The sequence below is a fragment of the Oryzias latipes genome, chromosome 8, assembly GCF_053564925.1.
Source record: "Oryzias latipes strain Hd-rR chromosome 8, Olatipes_Hd-rR_3.1".
Lineage (NCBI taxonomy): Eukaryota > Metazoa > Chordata > Actinopteri > Beloniformes > Adrianichthyidae > Oryzias > Oryzias latipes.
The window spans coordinates 24,221,402-24,246,325 of NC_136244.1; the positions used below are offsets into that span (position 1 = coordinate 24,221,402).

The window sequence follows — 24,924 nt, forward strand, 5'->3', positions numbered from 1 at the left end:
TTCCTCATAAACGTTTTAATAATGCATTACACTAGTTTTTATTAGCAATAAATAACTTCCAACTTTTTGGTGCATCAAAAATAAATTTTAAAAACACCAAGTGAGATATAAAAACAGAGCCAGACCGAATATTAGTTTGAAAAACGTGGTAAACGTTCACATCATCTAAAGATGACCAGACAGTGGTGATGCCCCGTAGAAGGGAGGCTCCTGTACGTGCACGTTCACGACACCAGCGGCCGCGCGCACGTAGCTGTCAGTAGGAAATGCTGGGTGTTCGGGCAGTGTGCACTGCAGCCGCTAAGCTTGAATAATTTGAACGCGTAGCATTCTTTTAGAAATATTTAACATTTTTAAAATAAAGTTTTTTAGTGCCGTTTGATGAGGCTGATAGTGCGCATGTCTAATGTGGAGATCGAAACCTTCAGATAAGCTCGGCTAACACAGCAACGACGCTAATGCTAATAGTTAAGGGGCTAAAAATTAGCTAGTTTGCAACTTAGCTTGCTAATGCGGAATATTTGCTCCTCAACAGCGAACATTTTTCTGTGTTTCTATCCGGTCGGGCGGCTTGGGACCCTCGGTAAACGGAAGACGCTGTGGAGCCGGAGCTGTGGCGGGGGTGGGTGTATTATGTACAGGAAACCCCTGGCTACCCAGGAGGACGGATCGCAGTGACACGCAGGTCGAGGGTGAGTTCACCATCGGAGATGATGAACTTGTTGGGTGATGCAGTGGGCAGGGTGAGGCCGTGGACGCCGCTCGGCCGGGGCCTCGACGCTGTGAACAGTGACTAAACCCTTTGCTGCTGATTCGGGAAGTTGTGTCGCCGGGGCTGCTTCGCTGAATGACAACAAAGAGTTATTCGCTGCTAGCCTACACCCGCGCGCGGATCGATTAGCCTTCACGCGCGTGAACCTGCATTAGCAAAGCGGTTCTGCCCTTGTGTCAAAATAAAAGCAGACCTTAAATAAAATATATTTATACACGAAAATGTATTTTTTTAATGAAACACGCAGCTTCATTGATTCAGTTATGACCCTTAAGTATTCTGTAAACCCCAACGCATCACTTTTGTCAGGTAGTTCTATAAAAATGTACATTACAAATGTTTGCTGAAGGATTTTTTTGAGCTTTTATTAATTTATTGTTGTTTTTATAAAAAATACATTTGTATGCAGCTGTTTGGTAAATGCTTTATTACCCATTGTGACATTTGTCAAAAAATTTGATTTACAATGCAAATGACTGGCTCTTAATTTGAAAAGTTTAAGCATTTTTTTTAGATAATTTTTGTTTTACAGTCATAGTTAAATTGATATGATCTCTTTGAATTGTTATAGCTAATTAAATATGTTCTCTGTATTTCTCAAGGAGAGATCAGTGGGGAACCATGGCTGAGCTCTCCACGTTATCCCCATCTCCGCCTGCGTTGGGTGATCCCTGTGCAGCCCCACCCATAACTCCGTCTTCATCTGCGCTCCCTCCTGCTAGCAACACTCCACCAGAATCTATTCAGGAAATGCCTCTTCCCAAGTCTTCCCTTTACAATGACAAAGCTCTGAGTGGAAACGCTTCTGCAGCATCCTCAAACGCTTCACCGTTGACTCCACATTTGTCCGCAAGTCCCCCCACACTTGCAGGAGAAACTCCCCCTCCACCGTCAGGAAATCAAGAGTCAAATGAGAAATCCAACAGTGTCCCGGCTGCTGCAGAACTCCCGAATGCAGTGGAAGCTCCACAATGTGCAAGTGGGCCTTCAGATCCAAGCACAGAGCTGCAAGCGTCCTGTCCACCTGATCTAGATGTTACTCTGTACCCTAATGTGCAGGTAAGCCATGAGGACGGCCAATCTGAGAAGGTGCCCGATTTCACTCCCACAACTGCTTCTTCAGCTGCAACAGCGGCTGAGGTGGAGACTCCTCAGACAGTTGAACAAGAACAAAAGCCTCTAAGTAAGCCTCCTCCTTTGTCCCCAAAGCCTCGCTTATCTGGTGAACCCAACAAGCCAGAGCTTTTCCACACTCCAACCCGAGCTGGACACTCTAGCCCCACGGTCCCAATGATCCAAGAGCCCGTCCTCCCATACGCCGGCCCCCGACACCCTGAGTTACCTGGAATCCGCCAGCCTGATGTCGGGAACATTGGAGTCCCTATCTGGACTGGGAGAGGACGGGAGCTCCGTGGGCTCCGACTCCGAGATCAATGGCCTCACTGTCAAACGCACTGATAAATATGGCTTCCTGGGCGGGAATCAGTACAGCGACACAAAGTAAGTCATAAAGTAATTTTATATTGAACAGCAAGCACTCAATTAATATAGTTTGGGTTGAAATTCTTAAAAGGAACAAAGAGACTGTTTGGTTCAAGCACTAAAGCAAATAATTTATGAAAGAAGCTACATTCTGCTCAGTTCTCCTCTTTTGATTATCCATCCATATTTTATTTCCCAACTAATAACTCATCCACAATGATCCAGTATAAACTGAAGGAAGTGACTTTAACAAAACAACAACAAATAAAATAGAAAAGAAGTAGTCCGCTCCTGCACGTATTAGTCAGGTGGACCGGTGGAGCGACCGACCATGTCTCTGCTCCGAACAGGCTCTTCATAATAACCGTAACAACAATAACAGCACGTTTAGGAGATCCTCTTGTATATTATCGAGCTGACGTATCTATGCATGTAGCCGCTCGGCGGAACTAATTTCCTCTTCCTGTATTTCACACACTACTGCGCATGTGCGAATGATTTATTCTGACCGAAAGTGTGACCCATGTGAACGTTTTTTATAATCTGAAAAAGTTTTTCTGGGCCCATGCGCACGGTTGAATTCTAATCCGACCATTGATCTGATCAAGATATTTTGCTCATATAATCGCGGCTTATGGTGTTGACTCACAGCGTGGCGGGGGCGTAGCATCACCATGGTGTCTCTCCATCGTGATGTCAGTCAACCATTACGATGGACGATGGTATCGTAATTTCATGTCCCTGTTCGGGGATCTATTTTAGTTGGATGAATGAGCCTCAGGGCTGCACGGTGGCGCAGCAGTTAGCGCTCTCGCCTCACAGCAAAAAAAAGCCCCGGTCCGAGTCCCGACTGGGACCTTTTTGTGTGGAGTTTGGATGTTCTCCCTGTGAGTGTGTCATCTCCAGGTACACCAGCTTCCTCCCGCCGTCCAAAAACATGCGTCATTGGTAAAATAATGACTATATTTGTCCCTAGGTGTGAATGTGTGTGATTGTGGCCCTGGGACAGGCTGTCCCGGGTGTGCCCTGCCTTCGCCCAACAGTGGTTAAACAACGGATGGATAAAAAATGATTCTCAGAACGCGAGCACACTTTGTGGATTCGATGTTTCGTCACTTGGTATTGACGTATTTTTGACAGGAATGTAACAGGAAATGCTGTTTTAGAAACCAACACAAATTATATCCACAAAAGAAATGTTAAACCTAAATGTTGTATTTGTTTCTTTTTTTTTGTTGCAAGATTGTCTTTATGTGTATGTTTAATTTCCACAGTTACCCCCCCCCCCCTTCCTTGCCCTATAAGGACACATTTCAAACATCTTCCAATGAGGGGTTTTCTTTCATTGCAGTTCCGCAAGAAGAAGCTTCGTTTCGGTCGCAGCAGGATTCACGAGTGGGGCCTGTTTGCCATGGAGCCCATCGCCGCTGACGAAATGGTCATCGAGTACGTGGGTCAGAACATCAGACAGGTGCGGCTCTATTGTCTGCTTCCCGGTCATAAAACCTGCAGGATCTGAAGGCTGCTGATGCGCTCAGGACGATGATGTTTTCCGTCTGACTTTTCCAGATGGTGGCGGACCATCGAGAAAAGATTTACGCTCAGCAGGGCATCGGGAGCAGCTACCTGTTCAGAGTGGACCACGACACGATCATAGACGCCACCAAGTGTGGGAACTTGGCCCGATTCATCAACCACTGCTGCACTGTGAGTCTACGAACAAAACCGTTGTTTTCTGGTCCGTTTCAACATAGATGAACGTCTATTCATTTATTGTTTGGCTTTTTACTTTTAGCCCAACTGTTACGCCAAGGTTATCACCATAGAGTCCCAGAAAAAGATTGTCATCTACTCCAAGCAGCCTATCGCCGTCAATGAAGAGATCACCTATGACTACAAGTTCCCACTAGAGGAGAACAAGATCCCCTGCTTGTGTGGAACAGAAAACTGCCGTGGGACTCTCAACTAACGAAAGCACTTCCCCCTTTCCGTTTCTTGCCAACGTCCTGCCGGACCCTTTCACCCTTTTGGTTCTCCTTCCTGATGAGTGCTAGCAAAGTAGAAACGAAGCCAACGTTGGAGACCGGTTAGCTCTCCGGATGACTTCAGTTGAGTAGGAAACCGTGACGCAGGCATTTGCACTTTGTATGCACAGCTTCATGGACGGGGCTGTCCCGCAGTCTGTGATGGGGGCGCGCACCCGCCGACGGTGGCGTCTTGACCCCGTCTGTCGCAGTATTGTCGGACTTGAACACATTTTCCAGGCGGATTTGGTTTCCTACACCCACAGAGAGAGGTTGTTTCCCTGTTGCCACGGCGACCGTTTCGGCTCACCCCACAGATCTTTTGATTTTTCTGTGCCCCACGATCCTGCAGAGAACGCAAACGTCCCGTTCCCGTTCAGACCCCCCCCTTCCATAAACGCACAGAAACACCAGACTAACTTCAGGGTTTTTAAAAGCTCCTGTTGAGGGCGCACTTTTAAAATTTACTTCACTCTATTTGGTTTTTCACCGTTGCAGGATTTCCAAGTGTGAAGGTCGTCTTTTAATTTCCTTTCCGTGCGTCAGTAGAATATTACTCTTGCTGTTATAATTAGAATTATAAGCTTGGTTGAATTAACAAAGTATCTGACAGTGAGTTGAGCTTCAGCATTTCTACCCGCTGTGGTTCTGTGATTCCAAACTGTCCTTTACTTTCCCTGCTGGTTGTTTCTGTCCAGACTCGCTGCAACTTCCTGTTTAGCTAATGGCGTGTTTAGTTCCTACACAGCGGCTGAATCGTTACGAAGAGGTTGTTTTTCTTTTTAACTGGCGCGTCCTCCACATGCATTTGCTTTTAACCTTTTAATTTATTTGTTCTTTGTCGTTTCATCCGTTCTTCGGTGTTGGGAGTGTTTTTTAATACACCTTTAACATGTAGTTCTGTTGAATGCGTTCAGCAAACATCGATGGCGGCTGCAGAAGCGTGAGGTTCCACCTGCTGCTTTCATGGCGAGCCCCAGTGTTAGCATTCCCTTTGTCCTTTTCTCTGCCTTCATCCGGATGGCAAACTGTTTTTCATCCCCTTTCTCTTCATTCTCTTTGGTTTTCCAGCCACTCGATTAAAAGCACATAAATCTTGCTAGACAAAAAAAACACACACACACACACAAACAGTGTGAGATGTGTATATTTGCAGTTTCTTTGGTTTTTTTTCCTCATTTCTTTACAGTTTATTTCCACTTGCAAATGTTAGGTCTTTTTATTTCCTTGTGAAGATTAACACTTAGTCTAAAAAAAAAAAGTGGTCAGTGTTAAACTTTTTTGTGCTGCAGATGTTTTAAATAATCATATTTGCTTGATAAAGTCAGACGTTTTCAAAGTTTTAGTATTGTTTTTGTTCCTCCCCTCACATTTTTAGGCTTTTAGAAAATGCATTATTCTGGGAGTGCAGCTGCTCCATAAAGATTCCTCCAATTGAAGGCAGTCTGTGGAAATAAAGAGTCGCCTGCTAAATCCATCAACTTCAGCAGGTTTGCGTTGCACCGCAGTGAACGGGATCCCCGTGTTTTAAATGGATAAATACTTTTGACCAACAGACAAGGAAAGCTTTGGCTTCAAGGGTGTATTTAATTTATTTACAGGGAAAACATTTTTTATTCTTGTTTTCTCCTTCAGGATTTCAACCAAACCCGCTTAATTATTGAAGCAACTCTACCTGCTTGTCAACAAAGATTCATCACTCACCTTTTTTATGCATCATCCATGTGTAAAGTTCTAGTTTAATGAGCATCTTCTGGAGAATCTTCAGGAGAATACGTCTGTAATTCATTGGAGGACCGTTCATAAAGCCAATGGAAAAACAGGAAATAATAAATTAATAATTTGTGTTAATATTGCATTCAGCTCAAGTAAAAAATTAAAAAAAACACAAACTGGTGAATGCTTAGAGTGAACAAACTTACTGAGTTTTAGTTATGAATTCAACCATCTAAGTACAATCTACTTCCATAGTTCATAAAGTAGCACATTTTGTTTATTTATTTATTTATATAAAGTAGCAAATATATATTTTTCTTGCTAGATGTTTTGGGGGGGCGGGGCTTGTGTCATCGCGTCTGTCCAATATGACGGTTCAAACGGTATAAAAAGGCGTGTTAAGCGTTTCTGTGTTTGAGCCCTCCGCGCTGCCGTACCTGCTGGTTGTTCAGTTTATTCGTCTCGTGTGAGCGCGGCAGCATGTCTGAGGACCGGCGAGACCTCGTCTACCTGATCACCGGGGGCTGCGGGTTCCTGGGCAAACACCTGCTGAGGCTTTTGCTGGAGAAGGAGGACCGGATCACGGAGATCCGTGTGTTTGACAAGCGGAGCGACGCCACTTTGAACGGAGCCGGTACCGGTAAGATGAGATATCTGCTTAACAGCTTATTGTTTTTAAATAGACTTTTAAAAAAAGAAGAAGAAAAAAAAGCAACAACTTAACGTTAACTGCGATGATGTTTAAATAAAAACATAGCAGAAAACTTTATTTTTATTTCATGTTCATAAAATAAATTTAGTAAAATGTAAATAAAAATAGATGTAATATGTAATGCTTCTCAGATTATGTGACTAGGCGCATTAATCAGAGTTCGTCTCAGGGAGCCCAAGGTGTGTAAATGAAAACAAGACAGCGATGAAAGTAAAATGCAATCTATTGTATTAACAAAAAATAGACATTTAAACAATACAAAAAAAACAACAACAAAAGGAACCGGGATATGGGTCTGAGTCCTATTGAGTGGTTTCCAAAAGTCTATTGGTTGGGATGTAATTGAGGTTTGCTGCAGCTGAGGAGTTATTGAGGGTGGAAGTATCAGGATCTCAGATCTCAGCTCGCCATCAAGTTGTAGATCAAAGCATACATAACAAGAACCTGACCGATGAGCAGGTCTCTTTGGGTTTAATGAAATGGAAATTTTGAGGTTTCCAAATATGTCTCAAGAAGGTGTTTTAGGGGTCCTGGTGTGGCCGCAGCAACAGCTGAGAGCTCAGAGCAGGAAGTAGGAAGAAGCATGCAGTAAGTGCACCCACTGACCTGGAGCTTATATACACAATTACCCTTTCAAAATAAAGGCGGGGCCAGGTGTTCCGACTTAGTCTGATGGCTAGGGGTTACACTTCCCCCCCCTTATCCCATGAACGTCCTCGTTCATGTGGAAACTGCTCTGGTAGATCAGTGCAACAGGATGACGCTTCAGGTTCTTCATCATCCTTGAGGGCGAAGAAGAAGGCAGAGCTTAATCCATGGAGCACGGTCTGGATACTTTGCAAAAGGGGTCTACCAGGTTTCGGATACTGAAGGCGGACTGGTTGTGTTCTGACACGCTGTCCCCTTCGCAACTGCGGCTCCTCCGGACTGTGCGACTCAGATGTCACAGGCGAGGTTGGCTCCTCCCTTAATTGTGTAGGATCCGCAGGCACTGGGACAGATTCGACTGAAGAGGCTGGTCCCGCTTCAGCTTGCAATGGTCCAGGAGTTTTTTGTGTTGCGGCTGACACAGCTTCAGGACCTCTGCTGGCATCCAATGTCACAGATGCAGGACTAGATTCAACAGCACCCACCAGTTCCTGGTGGAGGATAGTATCCTCCTGAGCCTCTCCCCTTTCACCGTCATCAACATCAGCAGTGCTAGTGACAGACGGTCGAGCTAGGAGAGGGGTTTCACATTGGGTGGTAGAATCTGGTTGCTGTACTGCCGGCAAGAAAAAGGTAGAGGTGAAACTGACTGGTTCAGTAGGTGACAGAATATACACCTGTTCGTCTTCATCCACTGAAGAATCTGTTGTAGTAGGTGGTGTAGGCGACACAGGAGAACTGTCTTCCTTCATTGGTTTCTTTCTGGAAACTGGTTCCCCTGGAGGTATTGATGAGAAAGCACAAGGTAAGAGAAGGTCTCTATGTAATGTCCTCAACGGCTTATCACAGTGCTCTGGTCGAACGGTGTATACTGGTAAATGGCCGGCCTTACTCACAACAATATACACTGATTTTTCCCATTTGTCCGCCAGCTTGTGCTTTCCCCGTTGTCGCACATTCCTGACCAGGACCCTCTCCCCAACATCCAGATCTGCAGCTATAACATGACGATCAAACCTCTCTTTGTTTTTCTTCATGGCTTTTGCTGCATTAATAATGGCTGCCCGTCTATTCTCCTCTAAGTGGGAGGTCAACTTCTGAACATACTCCCTGTAAGAGGGTGATCGGTCCTCTTTCAAGGGAAGCCCAAAAGCAAGATCTATCGGTAGGCGGGGTTGGCGGCCAAACATTAACTCATAGGGCGAGAATCCGGTTACATCATTCTTTGTGCAGTTGTAGGCGTGAACGAGGGGTTTTACATGATCTTTCCAGTGTTTCTTTTCCTGTTCGGAGAGCGTACCCAGCATGTCCAATAGGGTACGGTTGAACCGTTCCACAGGATTTCCTCTTGGATGATAGGGTGTTGTCCTTATTTTCTGTATCCCAGCCAGACCACAGAGCTTACGGATGGTTTTGGATTCAAAGTCTGTGCCTTGGTCACTATGCAATTTTGCAGGGATCCCATAGTGGACGAAGAAGTTTTCCCATAGGCATTTGGCGACAGTTCTGGCTTTCTGGTTTGGTGTTGGCACAGCTACAGCATATTTGGTGAAGTGATCAGTCATCACTAGAATGTCTTTTGTTTTTCCATCTGGTTCAACAGATAGAAAGTCCATGCAAACAAGTTCCAAAGGATGGGATGTCTTGATGTTGACTAGTGGTGCAGCTCGTTCTGGTGGAGTTTTACGTTTAATGCACCTCTCACAGCCCTTTATTTTGTTCACTATGTCGATGGTCATCTTCGGCCAGTAGAACCGGGAACGGATGAGATCTAAAGTTCTCTCAATGCCTAAGTGGCCCATTTGGTTGTGTAGCTGATACATGACCACAGGTTTGTACTCTTCTGGCAGTACCAACTGATAGGTGACGTCCTCTCCAACCTGCCGTCGCCTCACCAGAAGGTTGTTATGGAGCTCCAATTTATTGACTTCTCGGAGGAGGAAGGGCAGGTCAGGTAGTTGTTCCCTCACAGCTGGGGGTGGTGTTTCTCCCCGCTCAAGCTGAGTAATCACATGTCCAATGACTGGGTCGGCTCGCTGCTTGGCTGCGAGATCAGCTAGTAAGAGTCGAGGGACAGCAGAAGAGGTGAACTGGGTGTCATCTTTGAAACCGTCAGGCAGGCTGTCAACACTTGAAGATATTGAGAGAACAAGGGCATGAGCAGGATCAGGGAACGAGCTGTACACCAGGTGACGATCACAGATTGCTCTTGTAGTTGACTGGTCAAGTGTGGTGACTGTTTTTAGGTGTTGCTGTGCAAATCTTTGGATTCGCTCTTGTTCTTTGATAGAGACAGCATCATTGGACAGCTCGTGCGGTCGACGTGACAGGCCATCAGCATCTAAATTTTGCTTGCCAGCCCGATAGACAATCTTGAAGTCAAAGGTGGACAAGGCAGAAAGCCATCGGTAACTGGTAGCATCAAGTTTGGCTGATGACAGGATGTACGTCAGGGGATTGCTGTCTGTGACCACAGTGAACTGTGCACCATACAGATAGTCGTAAAACTTCTCAGTCACTGCCCATTTGAGAGCCAGGAATTCCAGCTTGTGGGCAGGATACCTTGCTTCGCTTCTGGAGAGTCCTCGGCTGGCGTAGGCAACAACTCTGTCATTTCCGTCGTGTTTCTGGTATAACACTGCATCCAAACCAGTTGAGCTGGCATCAGTATGGAGTGTGTATGGCTTTTGGGGATCTGCAAATGCCAGGACAGGGGCGGTAGTGAGTTTTTCTATTATCTTGTTGAAGGCTTGTTGGCAAATTGGTGTCCACCGTTCTCTAAACGGCTCTTTAGGATCCAGATAGGCCCCTGGTTTGACCAGTGGTTTCATGTTCTTTTGAGTTGGTGGATACCCGGCGGTAAGATCGTGCAATGGCTTCGTGATTGTGGAGAATCCCTGAACAAACCGTCTGTAATATCCAACAAAGCCAAGGAAGGATCTGAGTTCTTTGAGGGTCTTGGGGACAGGCCAAGTGAGGAGTGTGGAGATCTTGTCAGGATCGGTTTTAACTCCCTCCTGTGACACCACATGTCCGAGATATTTTACTTCGGTCTGGAAGAACACACATTTCTCCAATGAGAGTTTGAGGCCAAACTCCTTCAGTTTATTCAAAACTCTCATGAGTCGTGCTTCATGTTCCTCCAAGGTGGGTGCGAACACAATGATGTCATCAATGAAGACCAATACTTCTTTCAAATTTAAATCTCCCATACACTTCTCCATGAGCCTCTGGAAAGTGCTTGGTGCATTTGTCACACCTTGTGGCATTCTGTTAAACTCCCAAAAACCAAGAGGGCACACAAACGCTGTTTTTGCTTTGTCCTTTTCCTCCATTTCTATCTGGTAGTAGCCAGATTTCAGGTCCAGGACAGAGAACCACTTTGATCCAGATAAGGCAGAGAAGGCATCTTCAAGTTTGGGCAGGGCATAAGCATCTTTTATTGTCTGGAGGTTCAACTTTCTGTAATCGATGCAAAGTCGCACTCCCCCATCCTTTTTGCGAACAACAACAATGGGGGATGCAAATGGTGATTCAGACTCACGGATGATTCCGGAGTCAAGGAGATCTTGAAGGTGTTTTCTAACGGCATCGATATCTTGAGGATGAATGGGTCTGGACCTTTGCTTGAATGGAGTAGGGTCTGCAAGCTTAATTTCATGCTTAACTTTGCCGGTTCTGCCAAAGTCCCAGGTCATGTGTGGCGAAAACCTCAGGGATGTTGTTTAGCTTCTGGGTTATCCTTTGTCTCCATTCAGCAGATATGGGTGACTTTCCAAAATCATATTGCAGGTGGGGATGTTGTGCTGTATCCAGTTCTTTGATGCTTTGTTTTTTTGCAATTATAGTCTGAAACGAACTGACTTCCGCAACTAGGGCTCCTGCAGGAATCTGGATTTGGTGGTCAGACTCATTGCACACCACAACTGGCAGGTGACATGGCCGTTTTTGTGGCAGGTTGACAAGACAGCTTTTCACGAGTAGACCACCAGGCAGAGAGCCGGACTGTGGATGCTCGATGATTACAGTCTTTTCACCCTGTAGCCTTGCGACCAGGCTCCCCTCTATGACAGTGGTTTGTCCAGCCAGTAAAGTTTACGGCTGGTTGGATCGCAGGGTGACAGGGGTGACTTGGCTCTTTGAGTTGCAATTTGAGCGATGTTGGAGGATCTTGTACAAAGCTGAATAACCAGAAACAGCAGGCTGAAATCTTTTCTTGGTCTTGTAATGTTTGTGATAGGCAACATCTAAGGTATTGGTGCCTATGAGGATCTGAGGGTTTGACTGGTTTTGATCTGGTACAACGAGTGCCAGAGTATCAACATTTATGGGTTGACCAAGGAGGTCAGCTGGAAAGGTCAAGTTCAATTCAATGAACCCTAGGTAAGGTACGGCTTGCCCGTTTGCACCTTCGATTTCCAGTAAATCTGTGATTGGTTTGATGGTATGATCTGAGAGGTTGGCTTTATGGAAGGAATGTGGTATCGTTGTTACTTGAGAACCAGAATCAAGAAGACAGTTGTATGATTGATTGTTTATTTTAACTTTTCCAGATGTCTTTGTTCCGATTAGGCCTCTTGGCAGTTGCAGGGGTTCTTTGGGACTCTTTGGGAAAACAGCTGCTGAGTGTCCCACCACAGAAGCTGGCTTCAGTTTAACTGATGCTTTGTTTCCCATGCTGCTTGTTTTTGACGTAGCAGTGTTTTCTTCTGTTGCACCAGAATTGGATCGGCCCTGTTTGTGCAGGTGGAAGAAACATGACCGTCTTCTCCACAGTTGAAGCAATACCAAGGCTTGGGCTTGGTGGATGACCTTCGAGGAGGACTTGGTTTGAGATGTGTGGTGGATTTGGACTCTGCTGCCAGGTTTCGGGTCAGAAGCTGTGACATCTGCTTTTGGAGTCTTTGGAGTTGTTCTTTCATCTCCTTCAGCTCTCTGTTTGATGGTGGACTGTGGCCACATGAACAGGCACTGTGGGATTGAATGGTTGCTTTCTGTTTAGCTGCACCAATGTGTTGCTTCATCAATGACTCCTTGGCAAGCTGTCTGTCCTCTTCTGTCCTGAGCTGAAGCAACAGGTCAGAAAACGAGGGTGGATTTGTTTTTTGTTGTTCCAGTTGCAGCTTCATAATCAAGGAATTGTCCCAACACCCACGGCAGAACTGTTTCAAAAGATGTCTGTCAACTTCAGATGGTGAAACGCCCCCTTGCTTGACAACAGAACTGAGTGCTAGCTGCAGCCTCTGGAGGTATGCAGATGGTCGTTCCCCAGGGATTTGGAGGGTATTCAGGAACTGGGCAAACAGTTCTTCTCCATCTTGAACAGTTCCAAAAGCTGCATCAAGGGTATTGAGGAACACTGCTGGCAACGTGTCTGGCTTTAGCCCCTTCACCAGGTCAGCTGCAGGTGAAAGAAGGCTCTCCATGATCCTCCGGGTGACTTGCAGGGCAGACAGGCTGGGATCAGTCAGTAGGAGAACTATCTGTCCACGCCAGGAATCATAATCTGCTTCGTTGCTTTGCTTGGGTGTTTTCCCCGAAAAGGGTCGCAGACGTGGAAAAGATGAAAGTAGGTCAGTGTTCCGAACCACATGTTCCACAACCACCTTCTGGACCTCGGGTGGATTTAGTTGGTCAGGAGACAGCGACGTTCTTTGCCTTGCTCTAGGCTGACGGGGTAGCGCCTCCTGCTGGAAAGGTGGTGCAGGTTGTGGTTGTTCTGAGCCAGTGTCAACTCCTCTTGCTTCCTCTTCATTGTCGTCACTGTCCTCATCGTCATCATCCTCATAGTCATCTTCATGCTTAAGAATTATATTCTTTGCTGCTGCTGAATCCAAGTGGTGGCCGATCTGAGTCATCACCGACTTCAGGACATTGTCGAAATCACAGCCACTCCGATCTGCAATCCTCTTCAATTCGGCCAGATAGTCAGGGGGGCTGCTGTTACTGTCTGCTGCGGCAACACACTCGGAGGCTAGAGGTGTCAAGCGGAACTCAAGCTCATCATTCGCCGATGTATGAGTGCGCGGCAACAGTGGCTCTAAAGCAGCGTATGAATTTTCGTCTGCAAACTCAACGATCAGGTTTTTGTGTAGTGCACTCGTGGGGTCGTTTACGTACAACACACAGCTTAGGTTCCCGTAACTACGCAAACAGTCAATAACGTCATTATCGGCCTTAGTGTTTGTTACCCCTGTAATCAAAACAGACTTATTAACATTAAGTCCAGATCGTGTCACAAACTCCATTGTTTTTTTTTTTGTTTTTTTTTTTCAATTAACACAAACTAAAAGGAAAAACATTTACACACCAGGACTCCTAGCTAGCTCGCCACGTGTAACGCTTCTCAGATTATGTGACTAGGCGCATTAATCAGAGTTCGTCTCAGGGAGCCCAAGGTGTGTAAATGAAAACAAGACAGCGATGAAAGTAAAATGCAATCTATTGTATTAACAAAAAATAGACATTTAAACAATACAAAAAAAACAACAACAAAAGGAACCGGGATATGGGTCTGAGTCCTATTGAGTGGTTTCCAAAAGTCTATTGGTTGGGATGTAGTTGAGGTTTGCTGCAGCTGAGGAGTTGTTATTGAGGGTGGAAGTATCAGGATCTCAGATTTGGGTAGCTCGCCATCAAGTTGTAGATCAAAGCATACATAACAAAAACCTGACCGATGAGCAGGTCTCTTTGGGTTTAATGAAATGGAAATTTTGAGGTTTCCAAATATGTCTCAAGAAGGTGTTTTAGGGGTCCTGGTGTGGCCACAGCAGCAGCAACAGCTGAGAGCTCAGAGCAGGAAGTAGGAAGAAGCATGCAGGAAGTGCACCCACTGACCTGGAGCTATATACACAATTACCCTTTCAAAATAAAGGCGGGGCCAGGTGTTCCCACTTAGTCTGATGGCTAGGGGTTACAAATAAAATATATGTTAATAGAAACCGCTTCTCTTTATGCAATAGAAAAAACATTTCTGCAGCAGTAAAAAAAAGACACAAACCATTTTGAACATATAATCCTAAGTATTATCCTTAATATTATAAGGTTTTTGGATGTAGTTTACTCGGTTTTTGCATTTTTCTAACAGAATTATTTCAGTGGATATTAAAACAGACAGTAGTTTAAATACTTGTTGCCATTTTTCCTGAGAAAAAAGGGTCACAGTGTGGGGCTGATTAGTGTTATTGCCTCACAAGTTTTTTGGTGTATTGCCAAAAATCAGAGCTGTAATCGCCCTCATTTGTCAAGTTTCTCTCTTTTACCCATAAATGGATCCACCATCAATGACCATCCGTCCACAGGAAGTTGGATGAGCCTTTTTTCCTCTCCGTGTAAAACCATCGTTTCCACTTTTGCATCACATGCGGTAACACACGGTTTTGAATGAACGCCTTCCTGTTTCTCCCTCCCCAGAGAAGACGAAGGTGTCTGTCATCCTGGGCGATATCACAGACTACAGCTGCGTGCTGGACGCCACCAGGGGCGTGGACGTGGTCATCCACACCGCCAGCTTGGTGGATGTGTGGTATAAAGTCCCGGAAAGCGTCATCTACTCTGTCAACGTGACAGGTGAGCCCTTCAGAGAGGAAACGGGGTGGATAGGAAATCCGCGTGGGCGTAAACTTTTATGGGAAAACAAAAAAGGAACTTATCGGAAACGTCTTTTTATTGTAAAAGTGAAAATAAAACTTTAGGAATAGTTTCTGGGTTTATTTTTTAAAACTTTATTCAGCCTCACACCATATAGGCTTTTTCTTTTCCATTTTCCTCTTGAAAACCCATCACTTAAGGCTTTGTGCTACTAATATTTAGATCTATTTTCACATTAAACCTGATTTAATCTCTGAATTGTTATAAAAAAGCACCACTGGAATTAGCTTCATGCTTTTTTTCTCTACAGTTCACTGCTGCCAATTGATTTTAATAAACAATAAAACGACTGACTGTGACAATACCTGAAGGCATCACTATTTTTTTTAGTTTTTTTTTTAGTTTCTCACTCCTGTGTTCAGTCATTTTAATAGAAACAGATGCTCTTAACGTAACACTGTCCTATAGCTTAGTGGAACAGCTGAGGGTTTAAAAGCTGACGCCACCAGAGGAATCTGCTGCCGTCGCTGCTGCACATTCATGACTCTGTCCACAAATCCCACCATGCAGGCAGCTGTGTTGTCTGCAGCCGCACGTCAATAATCAAACCCAAACAAACACCTAGTCAGTACTTTGACCAAGCAGACGGTGCATGTCCAAGAAAAACACTGGAGCCCAGTTGTTTGCTCTCAAAAACCCCTCTTTGGTTCTGTCAGTTCACTAACTGGATTCATTCAAGTTGGCCACGTTTTTTTTCTTTGGAAACCAGCTTGGGGGTATATTAGGTAATAATTTAATTCAATTAATTTATGCATTTGTTCTTGGGGCAACAATGATGGACACGTGGTGTTCTCTAAAGTTTTCATAAAAAAAACCTCTGACCTTATGTAAGCTGCCTTTTCACCCATTTCCAAATAAAAACAGAGTAATGCGGACCTTCTGCTACTCAGACTGAATAGCAGAATAACTCGGATCCGGCCTTTGATAAACAGGTAAATTATTCAGATTGACAAAAAAGTTCAAGCTGTTCTTTCTTTTTTTTACTTTTAACGAAAAGTTCCACCAGATCATCTTTTGATTTATCCCCGAAGCATTCCAGGTAATAAAATAAAAAAACATGTCATTTTCTGGGTCATTGTTTCTGCTCAGCAGCAGAAATTCATCAGAAATTCACCTGCAAATTGTGGGCGGGACTGTTGGCACAGAGCAACCCTGTTCCCTTTCCCCTTCCCTGTTGCTCAGAGCTCTCTGTTGACACGCTTTCCCACCAGCTTACAGCCCCTCACACCACCAGTCTACTTTTACTGGTGCAACAAAGACGCACATGGATCTATTTGTCTGCGTCAGAATGGAGCGGAGCATCACAAATTAACTCTTTATATAATAATATTCTGTCGTCTGCTCCTGTTTTTTTTTTAACAATTTGAATGAAGAAATACTCTGAAATGCGATTTTGAGCCTTATTTTCTTTATATTTGTCCTCCATCATCCATCAAAATGCCACAAAAGCATGTTTAAAAACACCATTTTCATGGGAGTGGGTCTTTAAGCTGTTTTCTGCAGAACTGAGGTTATCTAGGGATTTATTTTAAATAAAAAAAAAAAGTATACTTGGCCAAAAAATGTCTGTTCCAGTTAGATTCTTCCTCCTCCTTCCTTTAGAGAGGGTTTCTTTATCTTTAACACCCTGCGGCAACAAGTTTTGCATCTTCAGCCTTGAATTTCATCAGAAACACCTGAGAAAGCCGTTCGTTTCTGATAAAGTTCTCAGATCTTCCTCCTTAACTGAACAAAATTCTTTCCAGTTGTTGACTATTTCCTGTTGGTAATGGAGGCCAGACTTTACACTGGTACCCTAAATTGAAAGATGGATCCATTTTTGCTTTGAAGTTAATTATATAGTGGTTTATTGCTTCCGCACCTAATTAAAGCGTCAAGTGTCTATAATTACAATGCATGGGGTTATAATCATGGGTGACAATTTTACACTATCGTGTGCTTTGGGATAAACTCCTGTTGCGTGGCTGAAGTCTTCCCAGCAGCTTTGCTTGAAGCCATCTTCTTGTGTTGTCAGGAACGGAGAACGTGGTCAAGGCGTGTGTGGCGTGTGGCACTCAGTACCTGCTCTACACCAGCAGCATGGAGGTGATCGGGCCAAATGCAAATGGAGACCATTTCAAAAGGTACATTTGAGAGGTTTTCTTTCTTTCTTCGTTTGTCCCACAGCTGCATGTATTATTGATTTGGTCCTTCATTGGAATTTCCTTTGTTCCTTTTGTTTCCGGACGGCATTCCTCGTCTGTTCTTGTCTCGGATGCATCATAAATTTAAAACCTTTCCTGTCCGCCCGCTGCTGTAACGTTCCTTCTTTGATTAATGTGATTTGACACGGCTGCTGTCATGAATTTTCCATAGCTTCTATATTAAACAAGTCCTCCTAGTCTCGTCTTGCGTGTTGCTGCGTGTTTGTTACTATTTCAAAGCCGGATTGTTCTGCATGACACAGAGCGATTTTAGTGTTTAACTGTTGTCAGTAAACACAAGAACTTCACTTTGTGTTGTAGGAAGTGACTTTAGGATTTCTCCTTTTTTTGTGCACATTCACACTCAGCTGAGCTGTGAACGCCGTAGAAGCTTCACAGGTTCAGGTCACACTGATGATGCGGCGGCTTCAGGTCATTGACTCGTTCAGAGGTTCATGTGCTGAAGTTCAAACGGTGCCCACATACGTTTTTTTTTTTTTTTTACATTAATGTTAGATAAAGTGCGAGGAGAATTCCTTTCTCATGACCAGTTCCTGGCCTCTGTTCAGACTTTGATGGGACATCTGGATTTATCCTTTCTGTCTCTGGTTTTGGATCTTTGTGTTTGGAATAGGGGTGTTTTTACTCCTTTGAGATGAATCGGAACATTTCAATGGAAAAGCCTGAATACTTGGCAGCCTTGTGGTGTAAAAAATGGAAAAAGGATTTCAAGCTTTTTTGCTGCAGGTTTTCCTTTCATGTTTGTGCAGATAAAATGTGGTCGTAATAAATGTGTTTACCTAACTCCAGAGGCATTACAAAAATGATCTGTTTTGTTGATTTTATTGATGTTGAGTCATTTCATACGGCTGACCCGCGCTGTTTGACATGAAGCAGAGTTATGCAGCAGGACAGGAAGAATCTTTCCCCAGGAACTGCAGAGGCTTATCCAGACTTTGGCCCCATGTGTGCCGCATTTACAGTGCATGGTTCAAGTGATCCAATTCCAATATTTTATTTATGTTTTTTTCCCTCTTATGTGGCACAGATCGGATGTGACCGGTGAACGCGTAAGCAGGGAAAAACCGCATGGATTCCGATTTTCTCTGATCGGAATCAGGCCTCACTCATATGTGGAAATGAATCGGATCCGAATCGGATAGGTGGATATGCGTGTGCCATGTAAGCAGACAAATCGGATATTCCCCGGTAAATGCGAGTGGTACGTCAGTGACGTCAACTCAGGACACCACCAACTGAGATCACATGACTTATTAAGGTGCTTTTGTGCGCTGATTTTGCTGTTCGAGGACAGCTGCAGCCCCATCAGCGTGTTGCCTTTCAGCCTCAGGCTTCAGACCGTAGTCGGAAACCGCTGTTATTTCCGATCCAGTCCCGGTCGGGACGCAAACGGTAACTAATGAAACGGGACATCGTTGCTCTGGAACAGGCTAGAAGCCGTTTATTTCTTTGCTTGGATCAAACTGTTGGTGCAGCACAACGTCTGCAAACACTTCCTCATTCAGAACTCAGAGAGAGCGCATACGCCGGCCGAGCAGCCCCCCTTTTTCCTCGCCTGCGCATCCCCTTTCCTGCCTCATCCAGGAGCGCCCAAGGCAACGCCTCCTTCAGCCGCTGCGTTGCCTCCATGACAACCGCAGTCACACAAAAGAAACACAACAAAAAGGGGGGGGGGTAAACGTTTGCCGTCTTTTGGGTCGTCAAACAAAATCGGATATAGTCAGAAAATCGGATTTGGGCATCAAGACCTGCAGTGTGAATGCAGCCTTTGTGTATCTTTGTGTGTAGTTTGCGTTTAGATTTTGCATGCAAGAATAATTGTTTTCATGTTGAAAAATCTATTTTTTAATCTTTTCTTAAAATGACATAGCTGTTTTGAAAGCCTTATCTCTAAACTGCAGTTCATAACACGTTCAACTTACTATGGAAAAGGCAATTTCTTCTTTCTTTCTTTTTTTTTTAAATATTTCATGTGTTTTTTTGTTTTCTTTTTCTGCAGAGGCAATGAAGACACACCCTACCCCGTGAAGCACACCATGGCATACCCAAAGAGCAAAGCAAAGGCAGAGAAAATAGTTCTGGAAGCAAATGGCATAAAGGTATGGAAGAAACCTTCACTTATTTGATATGTTTATGTGTTAAATCATCTTTTGGTCTATTTCTTATCCAGTTGTCTTTTAATTATGAATGAGCCATTTTTAGCAATTATGTCGTTTTCTAGGACATAGTTTCTGCAGAGCAGAACCACGCCCCCCTTCCCTTCCCCTCCCCTTTGCTGAGAGCTCTCTGTTTACATGCTCTTCTGCAAGCAGAGCAGGGAGCTTTTAGGCCGCCCAGCGTATTTTCTACTGTTTGTTTTTCCGACGGCATGCTTTCATCCGTTCCTGCTTCATTTACATAAAGACAAACCCAAAAAAGCTCATTTAATCTTAATTTTCTGTACATATGTCCTTCATTGTTAAAAGAAATGCCCCCAAAAATGTGATTTTTCATCAGAGTGAGTTTTTAAAACTTCAGCAGAAGTGAGCACAAGAAGGAGCAACGGTCTAAAAGTTGGTTTTTAAATCTTTGGATCCAAATGAAGGAGAATGTGGTTTGGATTTCCCCCCCCCAAAAAACCATTCTTTGTTGGAGCAATAAGGAGGATGTTCTGGTGTGCGGTTAGACGGCAGCAATGCATTCCTTCCTGACTGGCTCCTCTGGGCGGCGGCGCCTGTCCTATTTTACAAAAACAACAGATTCCACCTTTGGCACATTTTCCTCTGTACATTTCAGTGAAATTCTTGACATTCTTTGGTGTTTTTTTTTATCTTTTATTTGTTTAGGTGAAGGGTGAGAAGAGTCTGTACACGTGCTCTCTGAGGCCGACGGGGATCTACGGCGAGGGTGACGAGCTGATTCGGGACTTCCACGCCCATGCTGTTCAAAGAGGAGGCCTGGTGATCGGAGGCATTCCCAATCACATCGAGCACGGGCGGGTCTATGCAGGTAACATCCCCGCTTCCAACAGCCTGGACGATGGATCTCACATTTTAGCTTCCTGATCCAAAAACTTGGACCGTGTGAGGAAACGTGTGTGCAGGAATCCGTGTTCCACCGTGAAGGCTGAACTCTGCCTGACATGCTCAGAACACTACTGCATTTGACAGGAAGTAGCGATGCCCATACATGATGCACTGCACGGCGTTTCCAGTCCAAACCCACACTTTTCAGAGAAGCCACGTTCCGCTGACTACAAACCTGAAACTGCGGTGACGGTGACAGTCACACAACAGGCAGTTGGCACGTGGGTCATTTCAAAACCAAGAAAGCCTTTAACCTCAACAGATTGGGGCGGGGGAAATACCAGCCGTGTTACCGCCGGCTGACTAATGCTTCAGCTAAGAAGGAACTCAGGAAGAAGCCAGAAAACTGGTACTTCGGATGGTTGGAGACCTTTGTAACTGTTTCGCAGTTCATGCTCTTCAGTGGGAATCGTCGTTTCCTTAGAAACTTTCACATAGATGGACATTTGGGTTGCTACACTCTTAATTTCTGCATTTCCTTTTGCATCATGCTTCTTTTCAAAACATCCTCTGGACAATGACGTACCAGGATGTGCGGGAAATGTCGCTTTGACTGTAATCACTCAGAAACTCTAACGTGGGATGTTTTAAAAAAAATGTTAAGGTTTGCTGCAGAAGTCCAGGAAGGAGGTTTGTAAATACGCTCTCTGGTTTGTCTGCTTGCAGGAAATGTGGCGTGGATGCACGTCCTCGCAGCTCGAGCGCTGATGGAGCGCCCCCATAAGGTGGGCGGGGAGGCGTTCTTCTGCTACGACGACTCTCCGTACAAGAGCTACGAGGATTTCAACATGATGCTGCTCTCCGCCTTCAGCTTCAAGAAGAGCCGCTTGCCGGCGGTCGTGCTGTGGTTCCTGGCCATGTTCAACGATTTCCTCCGCTGGGTTCTGAGTCCGTTGTACAACTTCACCCCTTTACTGAACAGCTACACCCTGGCCGTGGCCAGCACCACCTTCACGGTTCAAACGGACAAGGCGGAGAGGTTTTTCCAGTACAAGCCCCTCTACGACTGGGATCAGTGTCTGGCTCGGACGCAGAAATGGCTCAGCACTTTTCCTTCCAAGAGCGTCAAACATTCCTAGCGGACGCCAGACGTTTGTGTCAATGTGCAATCAAACACTCAGATTATGGATGATGTCATTGAAACCAAATCGTAAATGCTGCTAATAACAATATAGTATTGGCAAACGTTTATACCTTATCTTTGTATTAACAATTGTACATAAACTAAAGTGTCAGTACTTTAATTTCACATCAGCACTCTTAAGCTATGTATATAATTGATGACAATTGTAAACATTTTACTTGCATTTATTATGGTAATTAGTTGTATTTATGTTGAATTCTGTGCAGAAAGTGCCAACTCCCAAGGGAAAAGAAAAAAAAAAGCAATAAGATTGAACTTTAGTAATAAAGATTGTTATATTTCAGTTCTTTCTTGATCAGTTTGATCCATTCATTCTACTTCAATGAAGCTAAATTGCCTTCATTGTATAATAAAGTGGCTCGGCAGATGGAGGGATCCCCATACAAAGAGAGGAAAACCCGCATGTAACTAAGGATTAGTGATAAACTTCCAGCAGAACCAGATTTCTATCAGCTGTTGAGCTCTGACAGTAAAGAGACAAACACGGGGAAAAAAAAAAAAAAGAGGAACAAGAAAGGTTATACCTGCAGCAAAAAGACAGCAGGAAACTGATCCAAAAAATCCCTGCAACAAATAAATGTTTCCAGGAAGCAGATGAGCAGGAAGACGTTGATAATTTTAAAGAATTGTGCATAAAGAATGAGATGAAGATGGACAAACTGTGTTGAATTGATGTGAATTGTGTGAAAACTTAAATTATGCTTCCTGTTCTAAAATCTTCACCATGAAAATAATTTGTTCCCTTTCAGGTGAACGACTGACTGTAAGTGGTTTCATTTACAGTCAGTCGTTCACCATGACCACATTGGAAACCTTCATCACAAAGAGACGGGAACAGAGTCCCAGAACTTGTTTATATCCTCCGTGGTAAGTCCACATTCTTTGGGGGTTTCCTTTTGTTTACACGACTTGTGGAAACTTGCAGTCACGATTCGTCTGGTTGAGAAGATGATCTTAGAGGGTGTTTCCTTCTGCTGAGCAGTGCAACGTGTCGGGTTTGTTTGGGAGTCCCGTTGAGGTTTGGTGTTTCCATAGCAACCACTTGGACCTGCTTCTAAGTCAGGTCAAGAAAAAATAAAAGCTCCTAAAGCACAATGCTGGTACATTTGTCATATTAAAATCTACATTGAGTATTGATGGTTTTTAGTGCTTCAGATATTTTCAGAAATGAAAATGAACATGTATGTTTGCGGTTCTGAAGTCTGACAAGCAGCACACGCCAAAGGAGAGCCAAACATGTGAGTCATTGGGTGGGTCATTGTAAAGTCACAGAACCCCCCCCAAAAAAAAGCAAATTGTGGAAAATATGTTACTATGAAGTAAAAGTTTGAACATTGGTTGTAGTGAGAGAGTCGGATAGCAGGTTTGAATCAATGTATGAAAAATGTTTAATTAAAGTAAGTTTGAATCCATAAAGCAGGAGAAAAAGTTTATATATTTATTATTAATATAGATTTTTTTGGATGACAGTAAATGTAAAAGTGACTTCATTCAGAGCATTTCATTAAGAGACGGCGCCATCCAGTGATTGACTGAAACAACTCATAAGACCGTTATAACCCTTGTGCTATCCTAGGCACTTTAACGTTGGGAGTTGGGTCATCTAGACCCCACAAGACAATGCTCTGAACCTTTTTTCTTCAATGATTTGTGATCTTCAATGATTTCCATGGATTACATGAATTCCTCTCCACCTTTATCCTCCTTTGTCATGGTAGTATTAACACGTCAACGGTCATCTTGACCCCATAGAATAGCGCAAGTGTAAAATCAGATTTGCTAATTATTCTAAAATATTACATTAGAAAAAAGTTGTAATTTACAATTTAGGAAAACACTTATTCAATGTATATTGTTTGTTTGATTATTTCTGTTTTTATAAGGCAATAATGTGAATGGAGACAGCATTTATTTTTACATTGGTGAAAAAATATAGATTTTATAATGCAGGTAACAGTTTCAGAACAATAAAAAAAAGTTTCCACCATATATTTAACTTTTAGCATTGAATTATGCTTACTTTATTTCTTGTAAGCATAAGGGATGTTACTCATGCAGACTCACTTTTTTTAAGCAAACTCCAGGTGAGTCATTAAAAAACTTCCTGATTCAGGAATCAGCTTCATGGCAAATCCAGCTTTAGAGTTTATCCCCTTAGACATTTTTGTCAATTAAGAAAAACATGAAACTAAACGTGCACCTTCTGTCAATACAGAATAAACATCTAAAAACAGCTTCTGCTCTACAAGAAGTGGAAACAACCAGCCCTGATCGGTGCTCTGCCGCCCTCTTGTGGCCAACTTGACTTATAACATTCCAAGGTTTCAGTGGTTAAAGATCTCCTCAGAAAAAGCACCGAAATCAAAACTAGATCATTACACAATGAAGAGCAACAGAGCAAGAGAGAGATGATTTTACCCAAACTTAGGAATTTTAAGTCTTCTCAGTGTGTGAGAAACCTGGGCGTTCTTTTTGACTCTGAGCTGAATTTTATCCCTCACATCAGAAACATTGTGAAAATAGGATTTTATCATCTCAAAAACATTGCCAGAGTCCGCCCGTTCCTCTCTCTTGCCAGCACAGAGATGCTAATGCATGCTTTTATTTTTAGTCGTTTAGATTACTGTAATGCCCTGCTCTCTGGTTTACCCAAAAAGTCGATCTCAAATCTAAAACTTCTACAGAACTCAGCGGCACGAGTTCTGACGAGAACCAGAGGGCGGGAACACATTACACCGGTTTTAAAATCGCTGCATTGGCTCCCTGTGCGTTTCAGGATTGATTTTAAAGTTCTTTTAATGGTTTATAAATGTTTTTATGGTCTTGGGCCCTCTTATTTAAATGATATTATTTTAAAATACGAACCCTCGCGGACCCTGAGGTCCTCTGGCACTGGCCTCTTAGTTGTCCCTAGGGTAAGGACCAAGACACATGGTGAGGCTTCATTCTGCCATCACGGTCCTCGCCTGTGGAACGGCCTGCCGGAGAACCTCAGGGCCGCAGAGACTGTAGAGGTTTTTAAGAAGAGGCTCAAGACCCACCTTTTTAGTCTGGCTTTTATATGACTTTGATCATTCCTTATGTCTTTTATTATTCATCTATTTATTAATTGAGGTATTTATTTACATATTTATTTGTTTATTTATTTATTTATCTATTTATTTATTTTCTTGTAAGGACTATGTAGAAAATGTATGTTTTAATATCTTATTCTTTATTATGTTACAGCTTTATCCTTAGTGTGAAGTGAACTTATTTTGAACTATCCAGATTTATGGTCGTGTGACATTCCTTTTTGCTTTATGGTTGCAGCATCCTGTGAAGACATAGGATGTTCTTTGTGCAAACTTAGGTGTTTTTCTTAGGTGCCATAAATATGCCATGGGCGATATCTGTACCATCTGGGTTGAAGATTCTTCCCCTGGGAAAGTGTGAAGATTCGTGTTCTCATGTGGAGGTTGAAGCTGACCTTTGCTCTGGATACCGGTAAAAGGAACCTTGAGTTGT

The 24,924-nt window shown here is 43.7% G+C and overlaps 2 protein-coding genes across 3 annotated transcripts; both read left to right on the plus strand.

The window, feature by feature from the left end:
• Window positions 1–209: 209 nt before the first annotated feature.
• On the plus strand, window positions 210–5,617 carry LOC101161923 (histone-lysine N-methyltransferase SETD1A). Of its 2 annotated transcripts, none has more exons than XM_023957369.2 (5): window positions 210–692; window positions 1,375–2,272; window positions 3,606–3,725; window positions 3,824–3,961; window positions 4,050–5,617. In XM_023957369.2, the coding sequence occupies exons 3-5, from the start codon at window positions 3,666–3,668 to the stop codon at window positions 4,221–4,223; spliced, it is 372 nt and encodes a 123-aa protein (XP_023813137.1). In that variant the 5' UTR covers window positions 210–692; window positions 1,375–2,272; window positions 3,606–3,665; the 3' UTR covers window positions 4,224–5,617. The 2 variants fall into 2 exon arrangements, with proteins under 2 accessions (XP_023813137.1, XP_078807962.1); XM_078951836.1 differs by having other exon boundaries at window positions 229–1,081.
• Window positions 4,493–21,700, plus strand: LOC144994325 (3 beta-hydroxysteroid dehydrogenase type 7-like). Its single transcript, XM_078951835.1, has 6 exons — window positions 4,493–6,634; window positions 14,768–14,923; window positions 17,019–17,127; window positions 19,208–19,307; window positions 20,034–20,196; window positions 20,940–21,700. The coding sequence occupies exons 1-6, from the start codon at window positions 6,475–6,477 to the stop codon at window positions 21,350–21,352; spliced, it is 1,101 nt and encodes a 366-aa protein (XP_078807961.1). The 5' UTR covers window positions 4,493–6,474; the 3' UTR covers window positions 21,353–21,700.
• The last annotated feature ends 3,224 nt before the right edge of the window (window positions 21,701–24,924 follow it).